The sequence below is a fragment of the Rhinolophus sinicus genome, linkage group LG11, assembly GCF_036562045.2.
Source record: "Rhinolophus sinicus isolate RSC01 linkage group LG11, ASM3656204v1, whole genome shotgun sequence".
Classification (NCBI taxonomy): domain Eukaryota; kingdom Metazoa; phylum Chordata; class Mammalia; order Chiroptera; family Rhinolophidae; genus Rhinolophus; species Rhinolophus sinicus.
Genome location: NC_133760.1, coordinates 44,957,348 through 44,977,751, shown reverse-complemented (window position 1 = coordinate 44,977,751; position 20,404 = coordinate 44,957,348). Strand labels below are relative to the sequence as shown.

The 20,404-nt window shown below is 51.5% G+C and overlaps 1 protein-coding gene across 17 annotated transcripts in view; it reads left to right on the top strand.

The window, feature by feature from the left end:
- NOD2 (nucleotide binding oligomerization domain containing 2) overlaps positions 1–17,810 on the top strand; it is a 42,926-nt gene extending 25,116 nt beyond the window's left edge. For 9 of the 17 annotated variants that reach the window (XM_074314909.1, XM_074314900.1, XM_074314907.1 and 6 more), the window contains 9 exons: positions 91–1,903; positions 5,421–5,504; positions 5,707–5,790; positions 8,209–8,292; positions 10,208–10,291; positions 10,783–10,866; positions 11,180–11,208; positions 14,562–14,645; positions 16,448–17,810. In XM_074314909.1, coding sequence (XP_074171010.1) covers positions 91–1,903; positions 5,421–5,504; positions 5,707–5,790; positions 8,209–8,292; positions 10,208–10,291; positions 10,783–10,866; positions 11,180–11,208; positions 14,562–14,645; positions 16,448–16,587 — 2,486 coding nt within the window. In that variant the 3' untranslated portion in view covers positions 16,588–17,810. The other 8 variants (XM_074314906.1, XM_019732356.2, XM_074314898.1 and 5 more) reach the window with 5 other exon arrangements.
- Positions 17,811–20,404: the final 2,594 nt, after the last annotated feature.

Genomic DNA, 20,404 nt, shown 5'->3' with positions numbered 1-20,404 from the left:
TAACATCACATTGCCTCGTGCAGCCTTCTCTCTGCTCAGGTCCCATATTCCCCCCATTCCAGTTCACTGGTCTCTTCCTCTGTCTTCTAGATGCCGCGTGTAAAAAGTACATGTCCAAGCTGAGGACCACGGTCTCTGCTCAGTCACGCTTCCTGAGCAGCTATGATGGGGCTGAGAGTCTTTGCCTAGAGGAAATATACACGGAGAATGTTCTGGAGATCCGGACGGAGGTGGGCATGGCTGGACCCCCACAGAATTGCCCTGCCACCCTGGGCCTGGAGGGGCTCTTCAGCTCCCACAGCCTCAACAAAGATGCAGACACCGTGCTGGTGGTGGGCGAGGCGGGCAGCGGCAAGAGCACGCTCCTGCAGCAGCTGCACCTGCTGTGGGCTGCGGGGCGGGACTTCCAAGATTTTCTCTTCGTCTTCCCATTCAGCTGCCGGCAGCTGCAGTGTGTGGCAAAACCTCTGTCCATGCAGGCGCTGCTCTTTGAGCACTGCTGTTGGCCTGACCTTGGCCAACAGGACATCTTCCAGTTCCTCCTTGAGCACCCCGACCGCGTCCTCTTAACCTTCGATGGCTTTGATGAGTTCAAGTTCAGGTTCACGGATCGTGAGCGTCACTGCTCTCCGACCCACCCCACGTCGGTCCAGAATCTGCTCTTCAACCTTCTCCAGGGCAACCTGCTAAAGAATGCCCGCAAGGTGTTGACCAGCCGTCCGGACGCAGTGTCGGCGTGCCTCCGGAAGTACGTGCGCATAGAGCTCACGCTCAAGGGCTTCTCGGAAGATGGCATTGAACTGTACCTGAGGAAGCGCCATCGCGACCCAGGGGTGGCCGACCGCCTCATCAGCCTACTCAAAGCGACCTCAGCCCTGCATGGTTTGTGCCACCTTCCCGTCTTCTCGTGGATGGTGTCCAAATGCCACCAGGAACTGTTGCTGCAGGGTGGCGGGTCCCCCACGACCACCACAGATATGTACCTGTTGATCCTGCAGCATTTTCTGCTGCACACGTCACCACCAGACTCAGCCCCTCACCATCTGGGAGCCGGCCTGCTTCGAGGCAGGCTCCCCACACTCCTGCACCTCGGCAGACTGGCTCTCTGGGGCCTGGGCATGTGTTGCTATGTGTTCTCAGCCAAGCAGCTCCAGGCAGCACACATCGACAGCGAGGACATTTCCCTTGGCTTCCTGGTACGTGCCCAAAGGGCTGCGTCCGAGAGCACGGCGCCCCTGGAATTCCTGCACATCACTTTCCAGTGCTTTTTTGCCGCACTCTATCTCGCGCTCAGTGCTGACATGCCACCGTCCTCACTCAGATACCTCTTCAACTGTCACCAGCCAGAGAGGTCACTGCTGGCAAGGCTGCTGCCCGCACTGTGTGTGCCAGGCTCGCGGTGCAAGGAGGACAGCGTGGCAGTTTTGCTGCAGGAGGCTGAGCCGCACAACCTCCAGATCACAGCGGCCTTCCTGGCAGGGCTGTTGTCCCAGGAGCACCGGAGCCTGCTGGCCGAGTGCCAGGCGTCTGAGAAGGCCCTGCTCCGGCGCCGGGACTGTGCCCGGAGGTGTCTAGCCCACAGCCTCCACAAGCACTTCCACTCCATCCCCCCGGCCGTGCCGGGTGAGGCCAAGAGCATGCACGCCATGCCGGGGTTCGTCTGGCTCATCCGGAGCCTGTATGAGATGCAGGAAGAGCGGCTGGCACGGGAGGCTGTGCGCAGGCTGAACGTGGGGCATCTCAAGCTGACATTTTGCAGTGTGGGCCCTGCCGAGTGTGCTGCCCTGGCCTTCGTGCTACGGCACCTCCGGTGGCCTGTGGCCTTGCAGCTGGACCATAACTCTGTGGGTGACATCGGTGTGGAGCAGCTGCTGCCTTGCCTCAGCGTCTGCAAGGCTCTTTAGTGAGTATTGCTGGGTGCGGGGCATGATGGGAACGCACCACCGAGGTGCAGGCGCGGGAACGCCGTGCTGGGGTCCAGGCAGTCAGGCCCAGGCCCAGCCCGGACACCCCTTCTGTGCAGCCCCGGCCGGGTCCCTTCCCCAGTCTGAGCCTTAGTTTAAATATATGATAACGATAGCCATATTTCATAGGACGTCCTGCGTGACAGGCACTGTGCGACACCCTTTCCTGAATCACCTCTTTTAATCTCCACAACCACCCTGGGCTACAGCAGGGACATTCTTATCCCCATTGTCCTAGATTTGAGGCTCAGATTAACCAGCTACCTTGTCACATAGGAAATGGCAGAGATGGGAGTCACAAATCATGTCTTTCTGAATATAACTCCCTGCTCCCCACAAGTGAACTGAGCAACCTTCAGAGGCTCCATGACATACAAAGTTTTGTGTCCTATGTGTCCTTATTAGGAACTGCCCCAAGTCAGAGGTGACTTGTGCTCCATCAGAAACTTTAAAATCCCACTGAGCTGAGACTATCAGGACCCCAGAGAGAGAAAGTGGCTGCAGAGTTCTCCGTACGTAGCACTGTGTCCAAACGAGGTTTTGGTGTTGCCCACCCTGCTTTCAGCCCCAGGGCTGAAGACGTGAGGCTTTCCCTTTGGAACGCCGATGCCTTGGCAACCGTGGGTCTCTCTCCACATCTTGGGCCAGGTGAGGGCACAGGGTGTGCCCAGGGCAGGAAGCCAGCACATCGCAGGCTCCCCAACTTCTCTTTCAGCCTTGAAAGGGGATATCCTGCACCCTATTTATACCCTCTGGGAAAGCAGAAGTTGTAGCTTAAAGTGAAAATCTACTCACAGCCTTCCAGACAACTTTATTTGACCCTAACTAAGAAACAAATCTCTCTTTGAATATATTAGGATGACATACTTTCTCTAGGCCAAAGCAGCAAGAGTTTTTTTTTTCTTTGTGAAGCAAACACATAGATATTTAGTAGAAACTGTGCTGTGACTTTTGTTATCCCTTACATACGGTCTGTGGTCCTACGTTTATAAATAGGATATGATAAGACAACATATCATATAGCGTTAATATGTATATTATATATAACATATATTATAAATATGAATATATCAGGAGAAAATAGATGATACTTAAATTGGTTGATTCGAGGAGAGTTTAATAAAGGGACTGTTTACAAAGGCTTGGGGGCAGGACTTAGGAAGAGCAGAAAGAGCTCGTGCAAGGTCCTGGGGCTAAGGACAGTGGAGATGGAGTGGAGATGGGGTGGCATCCTTAGGCCTGAGGGGCAGGGGAAAGAGTAGTTATTAGCTGGTTGCCTGACAGCAACTGAGGTGACAGCAACCTGGAAAGGTGGGATCTGGGGAATAAATCCTCACTCCCCCAGCAGGGAGCCAGAGCAGAGTACCTGCTCAAGTCATCCCTGGGAATCAGCTCCCCAGGCCTGAGAGCCAGGCAGACAAGTGGAGAGGGCATTTGGCTTGGTGAACGGAAGTCGCCAGTGCAATACTCTATTTCCCTAGGAAGGAGGAATCCTGGATTTTTTCACTCAGGAATTTCCAGACCAGTGTGTGGGAGCTGTTTTCCTGATACAAATATGAACATGCATTTTCCTGGATTTTTCCAGCTCTTCAAGTGGTCCTTGGACCCCAAGAGGTCAGGAAGTACTGGCCTGGGTTGTCCTCGTAGCTCCATCCTCACAGATCCATTCCTAAAATGAATTTCCTCTCTCCTCCGTGAGGAAAGCACGTGACTCCCGCAGTGAGTGGAAGGGCTGAGTGGAGGCTGGGGGCCTGTCTCTAGTTTCAGAGGAAGGTGAGGCTGGTTTCCTTCTGGCTCCTGTGGCCTTGGGGCAAAGGGGCTGTGGCAATGCTGATCCTGGGGCCTGTCCGACGTGGTTCCCAATCTCTAGGTCTGGGCTGGGGGCCCTGGAATCTATATTTTAAACAAACATCCCTAGTGCTTCTGAGGCAAGAGGTCCAGAGGCCACACGGTGGACACTACTGGTCGGTGGGAACCAGCTTGATGTTCCCTTAGCCATTAAAGTTCTTGACCAAGTTCTACTGCTTCTTACCCTACACACACATAGTATAGAAAATGCCAACCCTGTGGGGGAGGGGACAACCGTGAGGTTGCTGCGTGGGCATTTCCTGTGTGTGTGTGTTGTGTGTGTGTGTGTGTGTGTGTGTGTGTGTGTGTGAGAGAGAGAGAGAGAGAGAGAGAGACGCACTCAATGTAAAACTGAAACAAAAGCTGCACAAAGTGACTGTCCGTTATTAACCCGGACACACTCTGCTCTCTTTCTTTTCTGTTCTTCTTCTATTTCAAAACTGCTGCTTGTAACCTTGTAAGTTAGTTTCATGACCCACCAATGGCTTCGTGACCCGCAGTCTAAAAGCACTCGGGGAGAGGCTGTACAATGTGGTTAAGAGTGGGCTCGGCAGGCAGCCCATGTCGGCCCAGATCTTTCAGGCACTGCAACTGTGGCCAAGTTACTTCACTTGTCTGTGCCTCAGTCTCCTGCTCTCTGCCTACTCCATGGGCTTGGGAGGATTAAATACCGTTACTATCAGGACGGTAGGACAGCGCCAGTGTGTCAGACTTCCATACCTGTGAGCGGCCACAATGGCAGGTAGCTTGTACACTGTGTCAGCTGCTCACAGAGCTTTATGCGCACTCTCTGTTTAAATCCTCAGGGCTTACTTTTAGCAGATAGGGGGTGAGTGAATGCTCAGGATCAGAGCTTCTGCTGACAGATTCCTGAGCTTGAGCTATTACGATTTAAGTCAGGTCCTCCCAAGTTTGAAGGTGAAGAATCATGCACACAGTTGTCAAAATACACAGGTCCCTGGGCCCCACCCTGCACAGGCGGAATTGCCAGCTCCAGGGGAGGGGCCTGGGAGTCCGTACTTTAGAGACACTTTCAGAAGATCTTGTGATCAGGTGAGTTTTGGAAACACTGACCCAAGAGGCGTGTCAGAGGGGCCTGTGTCATTGGAGTGAAGGGCTGGACGCAGGGCCTTGCTAACCACAGGCTGCACGATGGGTTTCCAACGTTTTGGCCACTCTTTTCCATGTGGACTGCTACACGCTCACCTGGCAGGTGGTCACCACCACCGCCCCCAGGGGCAGCCTCTCTCCTTCCTGCTGCACCTTTCCCACGCTCCTTCCTACCTTGGAACCTTCTATAAGGCTGCTCTGATTCCCATTTCCCTTTCACACAGCTGGAAACAGTGCCCCAGAATTGGCCAGTGACTTCCCGGGAATTCTGGTGTTCTTTAGCTGGCGCTCTGGGTCCCCACTTCCTGCATGGTCCCCCACATAGCACAGGAATGGGGGGAGTCTCCACTTTTCTGAGGCGTTCGGTCCTTGCAGCATTTCCTGGAAGCACAGATGCTGTCACTCTGGGATGAGTGCAAGTCTCTTGGGGTTTTGTTCATTTTTCTCTCCCTCGCTCATGAGCTCCGTTTTAAATGTATTTATTTGGTCTCTTTTTAGCCTGCGAGATAATAATATCTCAGATCGGGGCATCTGCAAGCTCATTGAACACGCCCTTCACTGTGAGCAGCTGCAGAAGTTAGCGTAAGTCGGGCTGGGCCGTGAACTTGGGCCTTGCAGCCCCAGGCCCCTCCAGGCTGTGACCCCTGGGAGCAGCTGTGAGCAAGTGATGGGCTGGGCGGGGTGTTTGCATGGCTGAAGGGTGCAGGGTGACTCCTGTCCTGAGGGTTTGGGTGGTCGCTGTCCATTGTGCCTTGTCTCCATGTCTCCTCTCGGAACTTTCCAGTCTGTTCAACAACAAATTGACCGACGGCTGTGCACACTCCATGGCCAGGCTTCTCGAGTGCAGGCGGAACTTCTTGGCATTGAGGTGAGCCTCGGACTTCCTAGTTCCCTGCAAACTGGCTTTTTTCCCTCTGTCAGCTCAATCAGTGTAGGCTGGTCTTGGCCCTGGCTCAGCGCGTACCAGGCTTGTGGAGGCTTGTATCTCCTGGAGGAATACAGGGCAGGGGCCCCTTTTGAGCAGGGTTTGGTAATGCTGTGACCTCCCTAGCAAACTCTGGACCCGTTCTGCTGACTGCTTCCTGCCCTTTGACCTCTGACCCCCAGGACTAAAGGGGATTTCCAAGCCCTTTTCCTTCCCTGCGTCTGAGTGTCACAAACTCTCTGGGTTCCTGAGTTTCCTGCTATACTCTGAGCACCTACTGTGGGGCGGAGGAATCACTTGCCACCATAGCTGTGGCCCCCAGTTACGAAAAACCTCCCAGAAGCTCCTTTCAGCTGCTTGGTGGTAGGATTTGCTCTCCAGTCTGGGAAGTCTGTATTTCTGCTGCTCACAACCCTCCTGGCTCCAACTGGAGTCTCTCAGACACCATCTGATACCATTAAATCACCCTCCAGCTGGTCCCCAGCGTGACCTGCCTTCTCTTTCTCTCTGGGATATTCTTGCCTCCTGGATTGACAAGGCAATAAAAGAAGACAAAGTGAGGAGTTGCTTCCATCCGTTCTTTCTACCCGCTGGGCTGGCTTTGGGGATGGGAGCTGCCGTTTTTCAATTGTTGACCATGTCGGTCCATCTCAGGCAGGGCTGCTGAGGCCAAAACCAGAGGTGCCATTCTGTACAAAGGATTCTCTTCTGCTGACACCACCTGCTGCCCCAGCACACTCACAGATCTGAGAGTGGCTGTGGGACGCGGAAGGCTGCTGGCCTGGGTGTCTGGCTAACAGAGCGTTGGAGTTGAGAGCCTGGGGCTCTAGAGCCAGATTTGATCCTCATTATCTGTGTGACCTTGGGTCAGCCCCCTGTGTGCCTCTGTTTACCCTTCTGTAAAATGGAGGTAGTAATAATAGCTACCTCCCAGGCTGTTGTGATGATTCAGTGAGTTAATATGCCGGGAATGCCAAAAAACATATACACATTTTAAAAAAGGAAAACTGTATTAAAATTGTAATACTCAATATATACCGATGAATACAAATGATGACTACGTTTGACTTCTGTAATTATAAGAGGTGCTCAAAGTGGTTACTGTCAGCGTCCAGACACATCTGATTACGGTGAACTACTGCTTGAGCAACGCTGACCAAAGTGTCCACTTGTATACATTTTTTTGGCACCTCCAGTACATATATGCAAGACAGCAAGTGCTTTATGTGGAGAGTGACAGATTGTGGGGAAGTCACCTAAGTTCTCAGCGTGTTTATCCATGTAGTCCAGTCTTCCAAGGAAGGACTAGGTGTGCAGCCAGTTTATTAGGAAAATGCCTATGAGAGGAAATGGGGAAGGGAGCTGGGGGAGGCTGGGAGAGTCATCACATGCAGCCCAGGTCTGACCTGAGGGAGGGAGAGAGGAAGGGAAGAAAGGAGGGTTGGGGGGATGCTTCTTAGCCTTCACTGCAGTTCTGAGAGCATAGGGAAGGCTGTTGGGAGGCCTCCAGGCACGCTTGCCCAGCAGAGGAGTCTCGCATCTCGCAGTCCCTGGTTGGGAGCAGGCTGTGGGAAGCAGGCGTTGGTGCAGAGGTGACACTGGATTTCCCAGCACAGAGCTGGGGCCCCTAGTTACACAACCTGAGAGGCCACCACATCCATTCTCAAAGGGGTTAATAATACCTGCCCTATAGCATCGTTGTGAGTCGGAGTGGCTTAAAGCATATGAAAGTTCTTTGAAACATGAAAGTGTTTTATTATTCCAGGAAGCCTGAGTTTGTGGGTGAGAGTTCTGGGGGCCTCTCTGAAACTCTCTGAAGTGTCTGGATTTTGCTGAAATCCCCTCCCCGAACCCTGCTGAAGGCTTAGCAGGATCGTCTCCTCTCTCCCAGCCCTGGGCCTGCCCCAGGCTCTTTGGGAAAGGGTGGGTACTACTGGAAACAAGAGTGGTGGATGGGGAAGGCTGCAGGGGACACACCTGCCTAGCACCAGCAGATGGCTGACAGGAGGAAAAAGGTGTGACAATGAGTCACCCTTGCTTCTCTGGGAAACCACCTTTCAGGACCGCTGCCTACTGTAGCCTCTGCCCATACCTGTCACACTGCTTTGCAAAACAGCACTACCTCTTTTCCATAGGCTGGTACAAAGTGAAGTCGCAAGAGCCATGGCATAAGCTCCCGAGCTCGGACAGCACAGATTGCGTCTGTAGGGCTGGCTCCTGCCTCCTGCAGAGAGGTCCCCAAAGCGTTTGTCTAGGTGTCTCTGTCCAGGCCACACTTCCCCCACCAGACCCAGGCCTCAGGGCACTGCCCTGTCCTCATGTCCTGCCCTCTTTCTCAGCCTCCTCTGTCTTCCCTTCTAGGCTGGGGAATAACCACATCACTGCCGTGGGAGCCCAAGTGCTGGCCCAGGGGCTCAGGGCCAACGCCTCCCTACAGTTCCTGGGGTAGGTTGGATTTTGGGGCCTGAGGCCGCATGGAGGGATTGGGGGCTTATGGGGATTTAGGGGCAGGGGAAACTCTTCAGCCAGAATGCCTCAGGGGCAGCACAGGCTCCAGTGGGGAGGGCGAGGCAGGGAGAGAGTGGGTGGCCCTTGGGTACCTCATCACTGGCTTTTCACTTGATAAACAGGAAGCTCAGGATGCTAGGGTTGGGGGAGGGTAGTGCCCACGATTCGGTGGCAGGAAGCCCGATGGTCCTAGCAGGTCCTAGGGCTCTGGTTCTCACCTCTGTCTGTACCTTGGAACCACTTGGGAGTTTCTGAAGAACACCATTGCCTGGCCCCAGCCCAGACTCATTAAATGAAATGTCTAGCACCCAGGAATCAGTAATTTTGAAAAGCTTCCCAGAGGATGTCAGCCCGGTGAAGACCTAGGAAAGACAGGAAGTGGGGAAGGCTGACCACTACACTGGGGTGGGAGGGGCTTCGCCAGGTCCTTCAGAGCGCTTGCTTGCTGGGGTCCATGCCAGTCTTGCCAGGGAGGGGAGAGGAGTCAGTCACAGGCCAGGAGGGCCCCAGGGCCCCAGAGTGGGGCTTCCTATTTGCTGGGCAGAGCGACACGCGCCCCCTCACCCCACCCCCCACTAGGTTGCATTGTGCTCTCCCCTGCAGCCCTGCTCCTGCCCTGTCCTGCCCTGGTGTCAACTGGGGTGCATTTGACAAGAACTGGGGGTTTTAGAGCTCAAGACTGTAGGAAGAGAGAATAACCTTAGGGCCCCAGTGTCCCAACGCATCTCACAGGCAGCAACTTGCCGAAAGTTTGAGCCAGAAGTGCAGCTGTGTTTCCGGCGGTACCAGCACCTCTTCTAAGCTGTGCTACAAGCAGCAGAGTCTGGAACAAGGGTGGCCAGAGCCCCACTGAGCTCTTTCCTGTTTGAGGTCACATCTGGCACATCTGGGTTATTTATGTTTCAACATACGCTTATTCAGGCACCTGCCTGGGCCAGACCCTGTGCTACAATCCAACCCACCCCCCTACACTAACATATGATACAAACTATTCTGTAACTTGCACTTTTTCTCAACAATGTGTTGTAGCCAGCTTTTCAGCTCATGTGACCTCATTTCTTAAAGAACAGCTGCTTCGTAGTCCACTGGTTGGATGTCGTCGCAATCTGATAGTTTACTGGTTTCACGTGGGCGCACACTGAGGCGTTTCTCTCGCAGTGTCCTATGCCCCAGGGCATATAGCCAGAGCACAATAAATATTTACCTAATGAATCAAAGTGCAGTCAACATCCTACTTCAGCTGTCTTTGCTCACTCGTGCACGTACACGTCCAGGCTACCTTCCCAGGTGTCAAATAGCCGGGTCATAAGTGGTGAGCTGGGCTCCACCTTTGAAAAAGGGTGTTTCCAAATTACAGTGAGTCTGAGGAGAATGGCCCAGGCGGTGCAGAAGGTAGCACCATAAAGACACCGGGAATGTGAAGAGGGAGCGTGAGATAAAGAGCTGGCTTGTAGAAGGGGAGTTAGACTTGTTCTGGGTGGTTCCACAGAGTAGCTAAGGACTGTGGGTGCAGTTGCCAGAAGGCAGATCTGATCTAAATGTCACAATCATGTGAATTGCCATTGGGAGTGAGTTCCCTGTCCCCAAGGGTACGTGATGGGGGGGGGGGGGTTGCTTTTGCTGTTCTGTAAGTCTGATTTAAAGCAGCTGAAATATTTGAGTGACGTTTGGCCATCCCTCCAAAAAGATGGAGGCAGGTCCACTCAGTGGGGACCTAGGAGCCCCACTGAGACCTTTCTGGGGTTGGGAGTTCCTGCCCCTCTGGCTGGGGCCATAGAGAGGAGGGGCATTGCATGTGCACATCTAGAACATATAGCAGGTACTCACTGATACTATCTGTTGGCCTTTTCAGGTTCTGGGGCAACAAGGTGGGTGACAAGGGGGCCCAGGCCTTGGCTGAAGCTTTGGGTGATCACCAGAGCTTGAGGTGGCTCAGGTAAGCATCAGTGTCTGTCCTGCGGTTGTCATGGGGGAGCTGGTATGAGGAGGAGGGAGCCTGGGCCAGTTTTGAAGGTCTTTGAACTTCATTTTTATCCCCCTATGTTAGGCAGTGGGATGAGAAAGAAAGACCATTGGATGTGGAGTTAGAACATTTAAGTATTTCTGGGTGACTTGGGAGATGTCGCTTCTCCTCTCGAGGGTCTTGATTCCCTGTCTGTAAGTTGAAGATCTTGGGCTGGATCAAATACATTTTATCTCAAGGACCAACTCTAATCCATTAATAGTGACTGCCCAGTACACCACGTTGGGAAAGATTCTAAGGCTGCCTTGGGCTTGATGGAAAAGAGCACAGTAATCGATTGGTGATGTCTGAAAGGGATCAGATGAGGCAGTGGGGTGTGTGTGCCATGCGTTCTTCCCTTCGTGGTTTGTTTTTCTGAGGTCCCTCCCTGCTCTGACACGTTTTCGTTCTTTGGTTCTATCCAGCCTGGTGGGGAACAACATTGGCAGTGTGGGTGCTCAAGCCTTAGCATTGATGTTGGAAAAGAATGTGGCACTGGAAGAACTCTGGTGAGTCTGGGGGAGTCCCTGCTCTGGGGAGGCAGATAACAGCCTTTCTTCATGCCCTGACTTCATCCATGGAAGCAGTCGTGTGAATATGACAAAGATGTATGATTGAGTGGTTGGGTCATTGTGTTTGCCTTGAAATGTCCTGAGTGGCATGAAGTTTATAGAGCCTGGCATATAGGTGCTCCTTCTTTTTATTTGTGGATTTTCAGATGTTGGATTTACTAAATGGGGGGCATGTGGTTCATCTTATTGACATCATCGTCCATGATAAATGTTACCGTATCAACTTGGTCTTCTTTCTTGTTCTTGCCAGCCTGGAGGAGAACCGTCTCCAGGATGAAGGTGTGTGTTCCCTCGCCGAAGGACTTAAGAGAAATTCAAGTTTGAAAGTCCTGAAGTAAGGAGCCAGTAAGCAGGAACTGGGACAGTACTGACAGCGTGGGGGGCGGTGTTTCTGAATCAGAGACCTGGGCAACTTGCCAGCCTGGCTAATTCACACGGGGTAGCCTGGCAGAAAACGGCTGGGATTGTCAGGTTTCCACCAAATGCAGACAGGGGTTGCAGTGCAAGTTGTGTACTTAGGAGGTGGTCCCGGCAAACACTGGTGAGTGGGCAGTGAGGTGAGGCGAGGAAGGGAAGGTAACCGATAAAGGCAGTATCACCACGCCAGTTATCACTGAGGACAACTGGGGCTCAATCGTGCTGCTGCGAGACAGTGGAGCATTTACCCACTATCTGCCTGTCCTTCGTAGGTTGAAGTGTGCTTGTGGGGATACAAATTTTCTGGCACTTCCGCCTTGCCCTGAACACGGCACAGCATACTCCCAGGGTCAGTAGCAAGGTCTCAGGCAGAGAGTGGAGGTCTTCCCAGCAAGCAGAGTTAGAGGTGAAAGCTGAGAGAATATGGGCGGCTCGCTGACAGCATCTTCTGTGGGGCTCACAGGAAATGACCCATCCCATCTCCAGGGACCATCTCTGACTCAGGCAAGAGAACTTCTGACGGTCGTCTTTAGTGGTTCCTCTTGTGTTATGCAGGCAGGCATGCTTGCTTTATTTGTGTGTGCATACATCCATATATTTGCCATCCATCCATCCATCCATCCATCCATCCATCCATCCATCCATCCACCAATCCGTCCGTCCGTCCGTCCGTCCATCCATCCACCAATCCATCCAGCCACCCATCCATCCATCCACCTATCTATCCATCCATCCATCCATCCATCCATCCATCCATCCATCCATCCTTCCATCCATCCATGTATGTATGTACTGAAACAAGAAATGTTTCAATACATTTCCTGAGGCACCCCCTCTGTGCCAGGCACTGTTTAAGGCACTGAGGACAGAGTGATGAACAGGACAGGGTGGGCCCCTGCTCACATAACTCTTAGCTTCTAATGGGAGAGACAGATAATGAACAAGTAAACAAATAACAAGATCACTTCTGTGAGTTAATACGGGGCTCTAAAGCGAATTTGAGAGGGAGATACAACATGGAGAAACTGGAGAGGGTGAGGTTGCTGCTCTCTGAGAAGGGGGCATCTGACTTAGAACCCAAATATCAACACGGTCCCTGCTGAGGCCTCTGGTGGTCAGAATGGCGAGTGCAAAGGCCATACAGCAGAGACAAGCTTGATGGCTTTGAGGACAGAGGACGGCCTGTGCGATGACTAGACTGGCGTGGGGGGTGGAGTGGGACAGAGGGGAGGGGAACGGGCCACAGAGGCCTCAGAGCCATGGGGAGGATTTGGGATTTTGTTCTAAGGGCACTGAGAAGCCTTTGGAGGGTTCCAATGAGGACAGAAATGTGATCTGATCTATATCATAGAACGATCACGCTTGCTGCTCTGTGTAGAAGAGACGGGAAGGTGTGAGATGGAAGCGGGGAGACCAGTCAGGAGCCTCCTATGGTCTTCCAGGCGAGTGATGAAGGAGATTTGGATCAGGCCGATGGTGTGGAGAAAGCTGGTGAGGGGGTTGAGAACTGGAGGGCAAGGGATCAGGGGACCCCGGCAGTGGCCTCGGCAGGCGGAGGCCCACGCCACAAGGAGAGGGATGGTGGACGTGAGCAGGGCCCAGCTCGGGACCGTCACAGGCTTGTGTTGGCGCTCTCTGGGACTGGTGCCACAGCAGCCATGGTGCCAAAGGATGCCAGGCCATCACCAGATGGCTCCTTTTATGAGAGGAGTGTGGCATCTTCCTTGGCAAATATGGCCCGAGGAAAACACTCGCTTCAGAGACAGGCAGACAGCTGCCTCTGGGAGAGTGCCTGCTTTGCTGCCAGCCTGCCTTCCACTCTGGCAACACTTGTGTGTGCTGCTTTGCAGGGCCTAGGCAGTTGCCAAATGTTTGGGGAAACACTTCCACTCGTCATGTGGGCCAGAGTGGGCTGGGAAGCTCCGGTGACGCTGCAATTTGTCTGAGCTGGGACACCAGGCTTTGCACACAGGGGAGCCTTTGGTGGCAGCTTATTATTGACCAGGTGTGGATGTAGTAAATGTGTCCTTCCTCATTGTCACAGGCTTCCCCAGTGGACCCCAAGGGATGCGAGCCAATGGCAGCAGGGGTTGTCCCAGGCTGCCGTGGCAAGAGTTATAATTCAGCATCACTGAACTGTATCTTCCCCTCCCCCACTGTTTCGCCTACAAAAGATGCCTACATCCTTGTTTTCACCAAGTGCCAAGTGTTCAGGATCTGGAACCTGACAGTTTGGGTTTGAACCCCAGCTCCGCCATTACCGGCTGTTGCTCCTTGGATGAGTGCCTCAGTTGTCCCAAGTGTAAATGGGGATAATGATTGGACCCTCACAGGGGGTCCCTCATGAGCATGCACTGAGATGGTAATGACCTGGCACATAGTAAGCTCCACCAATATTGGCTGTTACTATTTTTTCTTTTTTTTAAAATTGTTTTTCATTTTTTCCTAGTTTTTTGTTTCATTAAAAAATTATTTTTTTTCTTGGCTGTTATTATTAATAGTATTGCCTTGGGGTCAGCTTCCGAGAAGTTCCGGAAGTTGTGGAGGAGGTGGAAGGCAACTAGTGGAGATTATCTAGAAGGCCAAGCTACGAGCAAAGGAACAGCATGGGGGGCACATTGCTCTTCCGTCAATGTCCCTGACATTGTACCATGTCCCCTGCCCATTCCCAGCCTCAAGTTTTCTCTAATCCATGTCCCTATGCGCCCCAAGGCCCTCGCAGGTGAAAATGTTACTACTGTTCATTGGTTGTTTCCTATCAGGTAAGCATGGTGCCAAGTCTCGGTTAGGATAAACCATTGTTTGTTTAATCCTTATCTCCATGAGGTGGGTACTCTTTTAGGTCCATTTTACAGATGAGGAAATTGGGACTAATTTGCTTGAGATCAAAAAGAAAGTGGTGTAAGTTGGATTTGGACCCAGGAAGTCTGCCATTAAAATGCACATCTTTAACTACCATGTTCTAGCACCTTCTAAGGGAGTAGCTACTTAATTAGGTAAATGAATCTGGTGATCTGAAGAGAGAGGGGTGCATTTCACTTTAGATATTGACCTTTTGTTGATGAGCTCATTGGGAATCTCAATAGGAGAGGGACATGGCAAGGGGACGGGTGGGCTTCAGGAGGCTGCCCAACTCCAAAAGCCTCCTTTAATTGGTCTGGCCCAAGAGGAGACCTGGGCATCCTTGAAGCTCACCATTCTATTTTCCTCTCCAGGCTGTCCAACAACTGTGTCACCTATCTTGGAGCAGAAGCCCTCCTGCAGGCCCTTGCAAGGAATGACACCATCCTGGAAGTCTGGTAAGGCCCCTGGGCAGGTCTCTTTACCTCTCTGAGTCCCAGTTTTCTAATCTGTAAAATGGGGTGAGGGGAGAGAGGAACTTGAGAATTTCTAAGATCCCTTTTGGCTCTGACATTCAGTGGCATTCTGCATGTGACAGATCTAGTTCTTTGTCTGGGAAAGATGTCTTCATGTCTCTGAGCAGGGACCAATCCTTTTATTTTAAAATCACGAGTATTTATTCAGAAACCTCTCTGTTCTAGGCAATAGTATAGGAACGGCGGGTCGGTTGAAGAGTGAAACAGAGAAAAGAACTCAGCTCCTGTCCTTCTGGGCATTGCAGCTGCTGTCACAGGTGCCAGCTGATGTGTTAGACCCCGTGTAGCTCTGGGTGGAAGTCACACAGGGTGGGAACTATTGCACAGTCTACCCAAGACCTTATATTTAAAAACCATATTCCTCCATGTATTTGAAAAAACCATTGAGTCACCACTTCGAAAGTTTATCGTCCTTCTTCCCCGGGATGTCTTTATCACTCAGAGAAGAAGCAGAAAGGTTTTCCCTGGTTTAACATGTTGTGAGGGAATGCCACTATATATGTTTCAGGCACGGAGCTACAAGCCAGTACAGATAGAAGCTCCTCGACTTACGATGGGATTAAGTCCTGATAAGCCTGTCATAAGTTGAAAACGTGCATTTAATACACCTAACCTACCGAACATCATAGCTGAGCCTTGCCTACCGTAAATGTGCTCAGAACGCGTACATTAGCTTACAGCGGGCACAATCGTCCCGGCGTTAGAAGAGCGTTATCATACTGCATATCACTAGCCCAGGAAAAGACAAAATCCAAATTACGGTTTCTACTGAGTGCATATCGCTTTTGCACCATTGTAGAGTTGGAAAATCGTGTTGAACCATTGCAAGTTGGGGTCCATCTGTATTTTAAAGCTAGGAGGTTCCTCCCATAAAAAAATCTGTATTTCAGGGTTTTCTCAAAAAAGCTGGCAGCTCTGGACCCTCATTGAAAGTGCCCCTAATTAAGCGGAGTAGAGAGGAAGGACTGACCCCATTCTGCGGGGCAAACCGGCCCTGGCTGGCTGGTCCCTGCCGAGCCTGTTGTCCAGGACCAGGCCCCTTGGGCTGCTATATATATTACTGCCTCATCCCTGGGAGCTTGTGACTCTGCTTTAAATATGCAGACTTGTCCCTCCGTCACAAAACCTATCAAGGCAGCAGTAACCATAGATATCGAATGATGAAGTTAAAAATAAAGACTTGTAAAAATCTGCCCTGTGATGGAGACATTTTCTGCTGTATGATTGTGTAATACCCATTTCCTGGGAGGTCCTCGGGTCCTGGGCACAGCGTGAGTTGTTGTTTTTTATTCCAAACCATTGCACAGTCCTAAGAAATGTCACCTTCAGTGTCTGGGGGCAGCCAGCCAGCATCAGGTTGATATTTTGTGTTCTGATGTTGTTTGCTGCCTGTTGGTGGCGCTTGGGGCGGGCCATCAGGACTTGCTCACTGCATTCTTGACAGATTCTGCTGTTGCCCTAAAAAGAATCTCGGGTCTTAGGGAGTTGGCCGACTGGCTGGGTGCTGTGTGGACTCCCCGTGCAGAGTCACCGAGCCCTGTTTCATCATACACAGTGATTCATGAGCCCTCCTGGCCGACCGAGGATAGAGCCAGCACAGACTTCCCTCCCAGGGGAGCTACAGGCCATCCGGCTGTAGCTTTAGAATGTGGCGGCTGCCCCTTGGAAAGCACTGCTGTGGTTCCGTCCTCACTCTAGCCTCTCTTCATTTTATCCCCTTAAAGGCTCCGAGGAAACACTTTCTCTCCCGAGGAAATTGAGAAGCTCAGCCACAGGGACACCAGACTCTTGCTTTGATGTCTCCAGGCCATCGTGCTCTCTGTTTGTGAGCAGGACGTGGGTTTGGACCCCAGAAGCTGGATAACCTGTGGCAGCGGCCCATCCTGCCAGAGCCCCGTCCTGCCCAGGGCACACTCAGTAGGTCACCTTGGTTCTGGCACAGGGAGGAGCATCAGTGCCCTTCAGAACAGACGTTTCCAAGGCCTACTTCTGCCATCAAGTTCTTCCCTCGGTTCAATCCATGGGCTGTAGAAAAGGAGCAGCCCCTCTATGTCAGGGGGCCGGCCTGCAGCTGAGGTGACGTGTCAGTGGGGCCCACGAAGACTGCTGAGTGCCTATTGGTGTAGAGACCTGAATCCACTTGAAAGGCCTCTTCCCACTCATCTCACAATGAGAGGGGGTGAACAGGAAGAAACCTTCTGCCCCGTCTCAACCATCCAGGCTGCTCCCACACCTGGTTCCGCTGTTCCTCCTGGCACTTCCTCTGTGGGTGAGGATTGGGAATATCCGAATATCCGTGTTCTCAGCTTGGACACTTCTTTTGAAGCTACCCTCTGCCTACCCACCGGGGTGGGAGGGCCTACAATTTACCCTGTTCTCCTTTCTGGTACTGGAAACAATATTAGGAGGGCACACGCGACAGCCGTTTAGTCCCTGAGATAGTCTAGATTTGCCAGACAAACATGACCACCGACAGCTGCTATCACATGTGGACTGTTACTTCCAGTGAAGTCAATTACTCTTCAGTTAAGCCTCTGGAAACAACTCCCCATCCAAATGCAGCTTTTAAAAATTAAGCTGCACCAGAATTTTGAATGGCCCTGCTAGGTTTCTGGTTGGTGCCTGTGAACTGGACTCTGACAGCAGATTTCCAATATATTCATAAGAGATGGTTCCGTTTGTGTGTGTGTGTGTGTGTGTGTGTGTGTGTGTGCGCCAGAATGCTTTAGGATATAAAGTTATGGATCAAAAGTTTACAGGGGCAAAATCAAAGGCCCTTCCTTATAAGGCAAATGTTTTTCTGGATTTTTCAAAAGGATGCATGTTGTAGCCTTTGTAAACTGTCAGGGCTGTGCAAGTGTTATTATTTTCAACATTATTACTTGTGAAAACTGGTTAATATTTATAAACTGCTTTGTTTTATTCTCCTAAGTTTATATTTTTATAAAGAAAACACCATGACCATACATTTTATGCTGTAAATGATCTCAGAGGAGAAAACTGTTGAGTCACCAAAGCTATCCTTGTTGTGACCAAACATTTTTCAGTATTCCTGCAACTTGTCAAATATTAAAGCATGATTTTCTACTGGAAGGGGGAAAATGATGTTTTTGACCAGATAATATATTATTTAAGGCAAAAGCAATTCTTCGAAATAGGCTTGCCATCAAAACAGATTTGGCTTCGGCTTGGAAGAGTCTAACCCAGCGTCCTGTTCTAAGCTGTGTGGGAACCTCACAGCACCGGCTGAAAGGCCACTGCAAATGAGAAAGGCCCCTGGGTCCCCCTCAGTTCCTTCTAAGTGGCTCCAGGAGTCTTTTCACAGGAGAAGGATGGAGAAGATTTGGGAACAGCTTTCCTCAGGCAGCAGACTCCTGGGTAGGCCTCGTTCAAATAATTCTTATCTGCATTTAATGAGCAAGGGCTCAGGTGGCTGCTTACCAAAGGGGAAATCCACTTCTTTGAAAGGTTTCGTGGGTGCCCGGCTCATTACATGCTTCAGCATTTCCCCAGGCCCCTGCGTGTGAGTGTGTCTGTGGGTTCTCGTTGCTGGTGGCATTAGGCTCTGTCCAGACCATTGTTTCTGGCAGAGGACATCAGGAGGAAGGGGGAGATGGGCCTGCTTTCTCTGAGGAGGGAATAGCGACTCCTTTGAACAGCGCCATCTTGGATTAAAATTCATCTTCCTTCATTTCAGTCAGCAATGATTGATTGAGCCAGTTATATTAGGACAGTCGGTGGGTGAGCAAAACAGGCCTGGGTCCTGTTCTCATGGCAGGAACTGTGAGGGGAGAGGGAGAGGCAGGCAGAAAACAAGTCAACTGGAAACTAGATGAAACAAGGTCCACTGGTGAATGTTAGGAGGAAATCAACGAAGGTCCAAGATAGAGAAAAACCTGCAGGTGGGGGGTTGGTCCTGTGAGGGGGTGACAAGTGAGCTGTGGCCCCCAAAATGAAAAGGGGCTGATTGTGCAAAGAATGAGGGGGCGGGGGAGCATTCCAGTCGCAGGAGCAGGCTGTACAAACACCCTGTCATGGGGCAGAGCTGGATATGGGCGGTGGGCTGAATAATGGCCCCTAAAAGATCCAAGTCCTAGTCCCTGGGACCCACGAACGTCGCCTTGTATGGCCAAAGGGACTTTAAAGATGTGAGGAAGTGAGGGATCTTGCAATGAGGAGATCGATTATCTTAGATGATCTGGATAGACCCTAAATGCCACCACAGGTACCGTTGTAAGAGAGAAGCAGATACAGAAGTAGATGGCAATGTGACCACAGAAGGAAGATGCTATACTGCGGGCTTTGGAGGTGGACGAAGGGGCCCCGTGGACCAAGGAATGCAGCTCTAGAGGCTGGAAAAGATGAGGATGCATTTGCCCCTAGAACCTCTGTGGGGAGTGCAGACCTGGGGCCGCTTTGGTTCTAACCCATGTTGCACTCCTGGCCTCCAGGACTATAAGAGAATAAATCTGTGTCATTTTAAGCCACCAAGTTTGTGGCAATTTATTACAGCAGCCATAGGAAACTAATATGGTTTGAGGAGAGCTGAGGAGAGTGTTGCCAGATGGGTTTGAACACGTAGGTAGGGCCAGTCGTGAAGGGCTTAGCTGGTCGTGGTCAGAGCTTGGTCTTGATTGTAAAATAATGGCAAGCCATCGGTGAGTTCTAAGTAGGGGGATGCAGCCCGATTACCTTTAAAGAAGATTTCTTTTGTTCTAGGGTAGAGAAGGGACTCAAATGAATAGGGGTGGAGGTGAGAGGAAGAGGAAGTGGGGAGATCACCTAGGACCATGCAGGAGCTATTGCAGGTGAGAGGCAGTTGGCCAACCTAAGGTGGCACCAGAGGAGTTGGAGAGAAGATGGATTCCAGAGACATTCTAGAGGTAGATTCTGAAGGGTTTACAAATCAATTGGATGAGATGGACGCAGGAAAGGGAAGACTCAAGGATGACACCTAGATTTTTTTTTAAGGGGAACAGGACTTTATTGGGGAACAGTGTGTACTTCCAGGACTTTTCCAAGTCAAGTTGTTGTCCTTTCAATCTTAGTTGTGGAGGGCGCAGCTCAGCTCTATGTCCAGTTGCTGTTGTTAGTAGCAGGGGGCGCAGCCTACCATCCCTTGTGGGAGTTGAGGAGTTGAACCAGCAACCTTTTTGTTGAGAGCCCGTACTCCAGGAACTGAGCGACAGCTCATTGACTTCATTCTAGTTGTGGAGGGTGCAGCTCGCTGGCCCATGTGGGAATCGAACCGGCAGCTCCCTGGCCCAGAGCTCGTGCTCTAACCAACTGAACCACCTGTCTGCCCCAATTCCTCGATTTCTAATTTGAGTAAACTGAGAGACTGGAAAAGACGGGTAGGAAATGCGTTTGGACGTGGAAGGGACTGTTTTGGATTGGCCAATCTGAGACTGCTAAGTGGAGAAGTCAAGCGAAGATATCAGGTTGTGGTGTGAGTCTGAGCCTGTGGGAGAGATCACCGCCACATAGCACAGCATGGGTGTCAGCATCAAAAGGGGACTGGGGTCCTTGGGTCTGATGACATCCCTCAGGGAGAGATTATTATTCAAGAAGGCCGAGGTGAGAATGGCACTGAGATCTGGGTATGTGAGTACTGTTGGGACTCAGAGGAGGAGACGTTTCCTAACTTTGGAAAATCCAGCAGAGCCACCAGAAGCATTCTA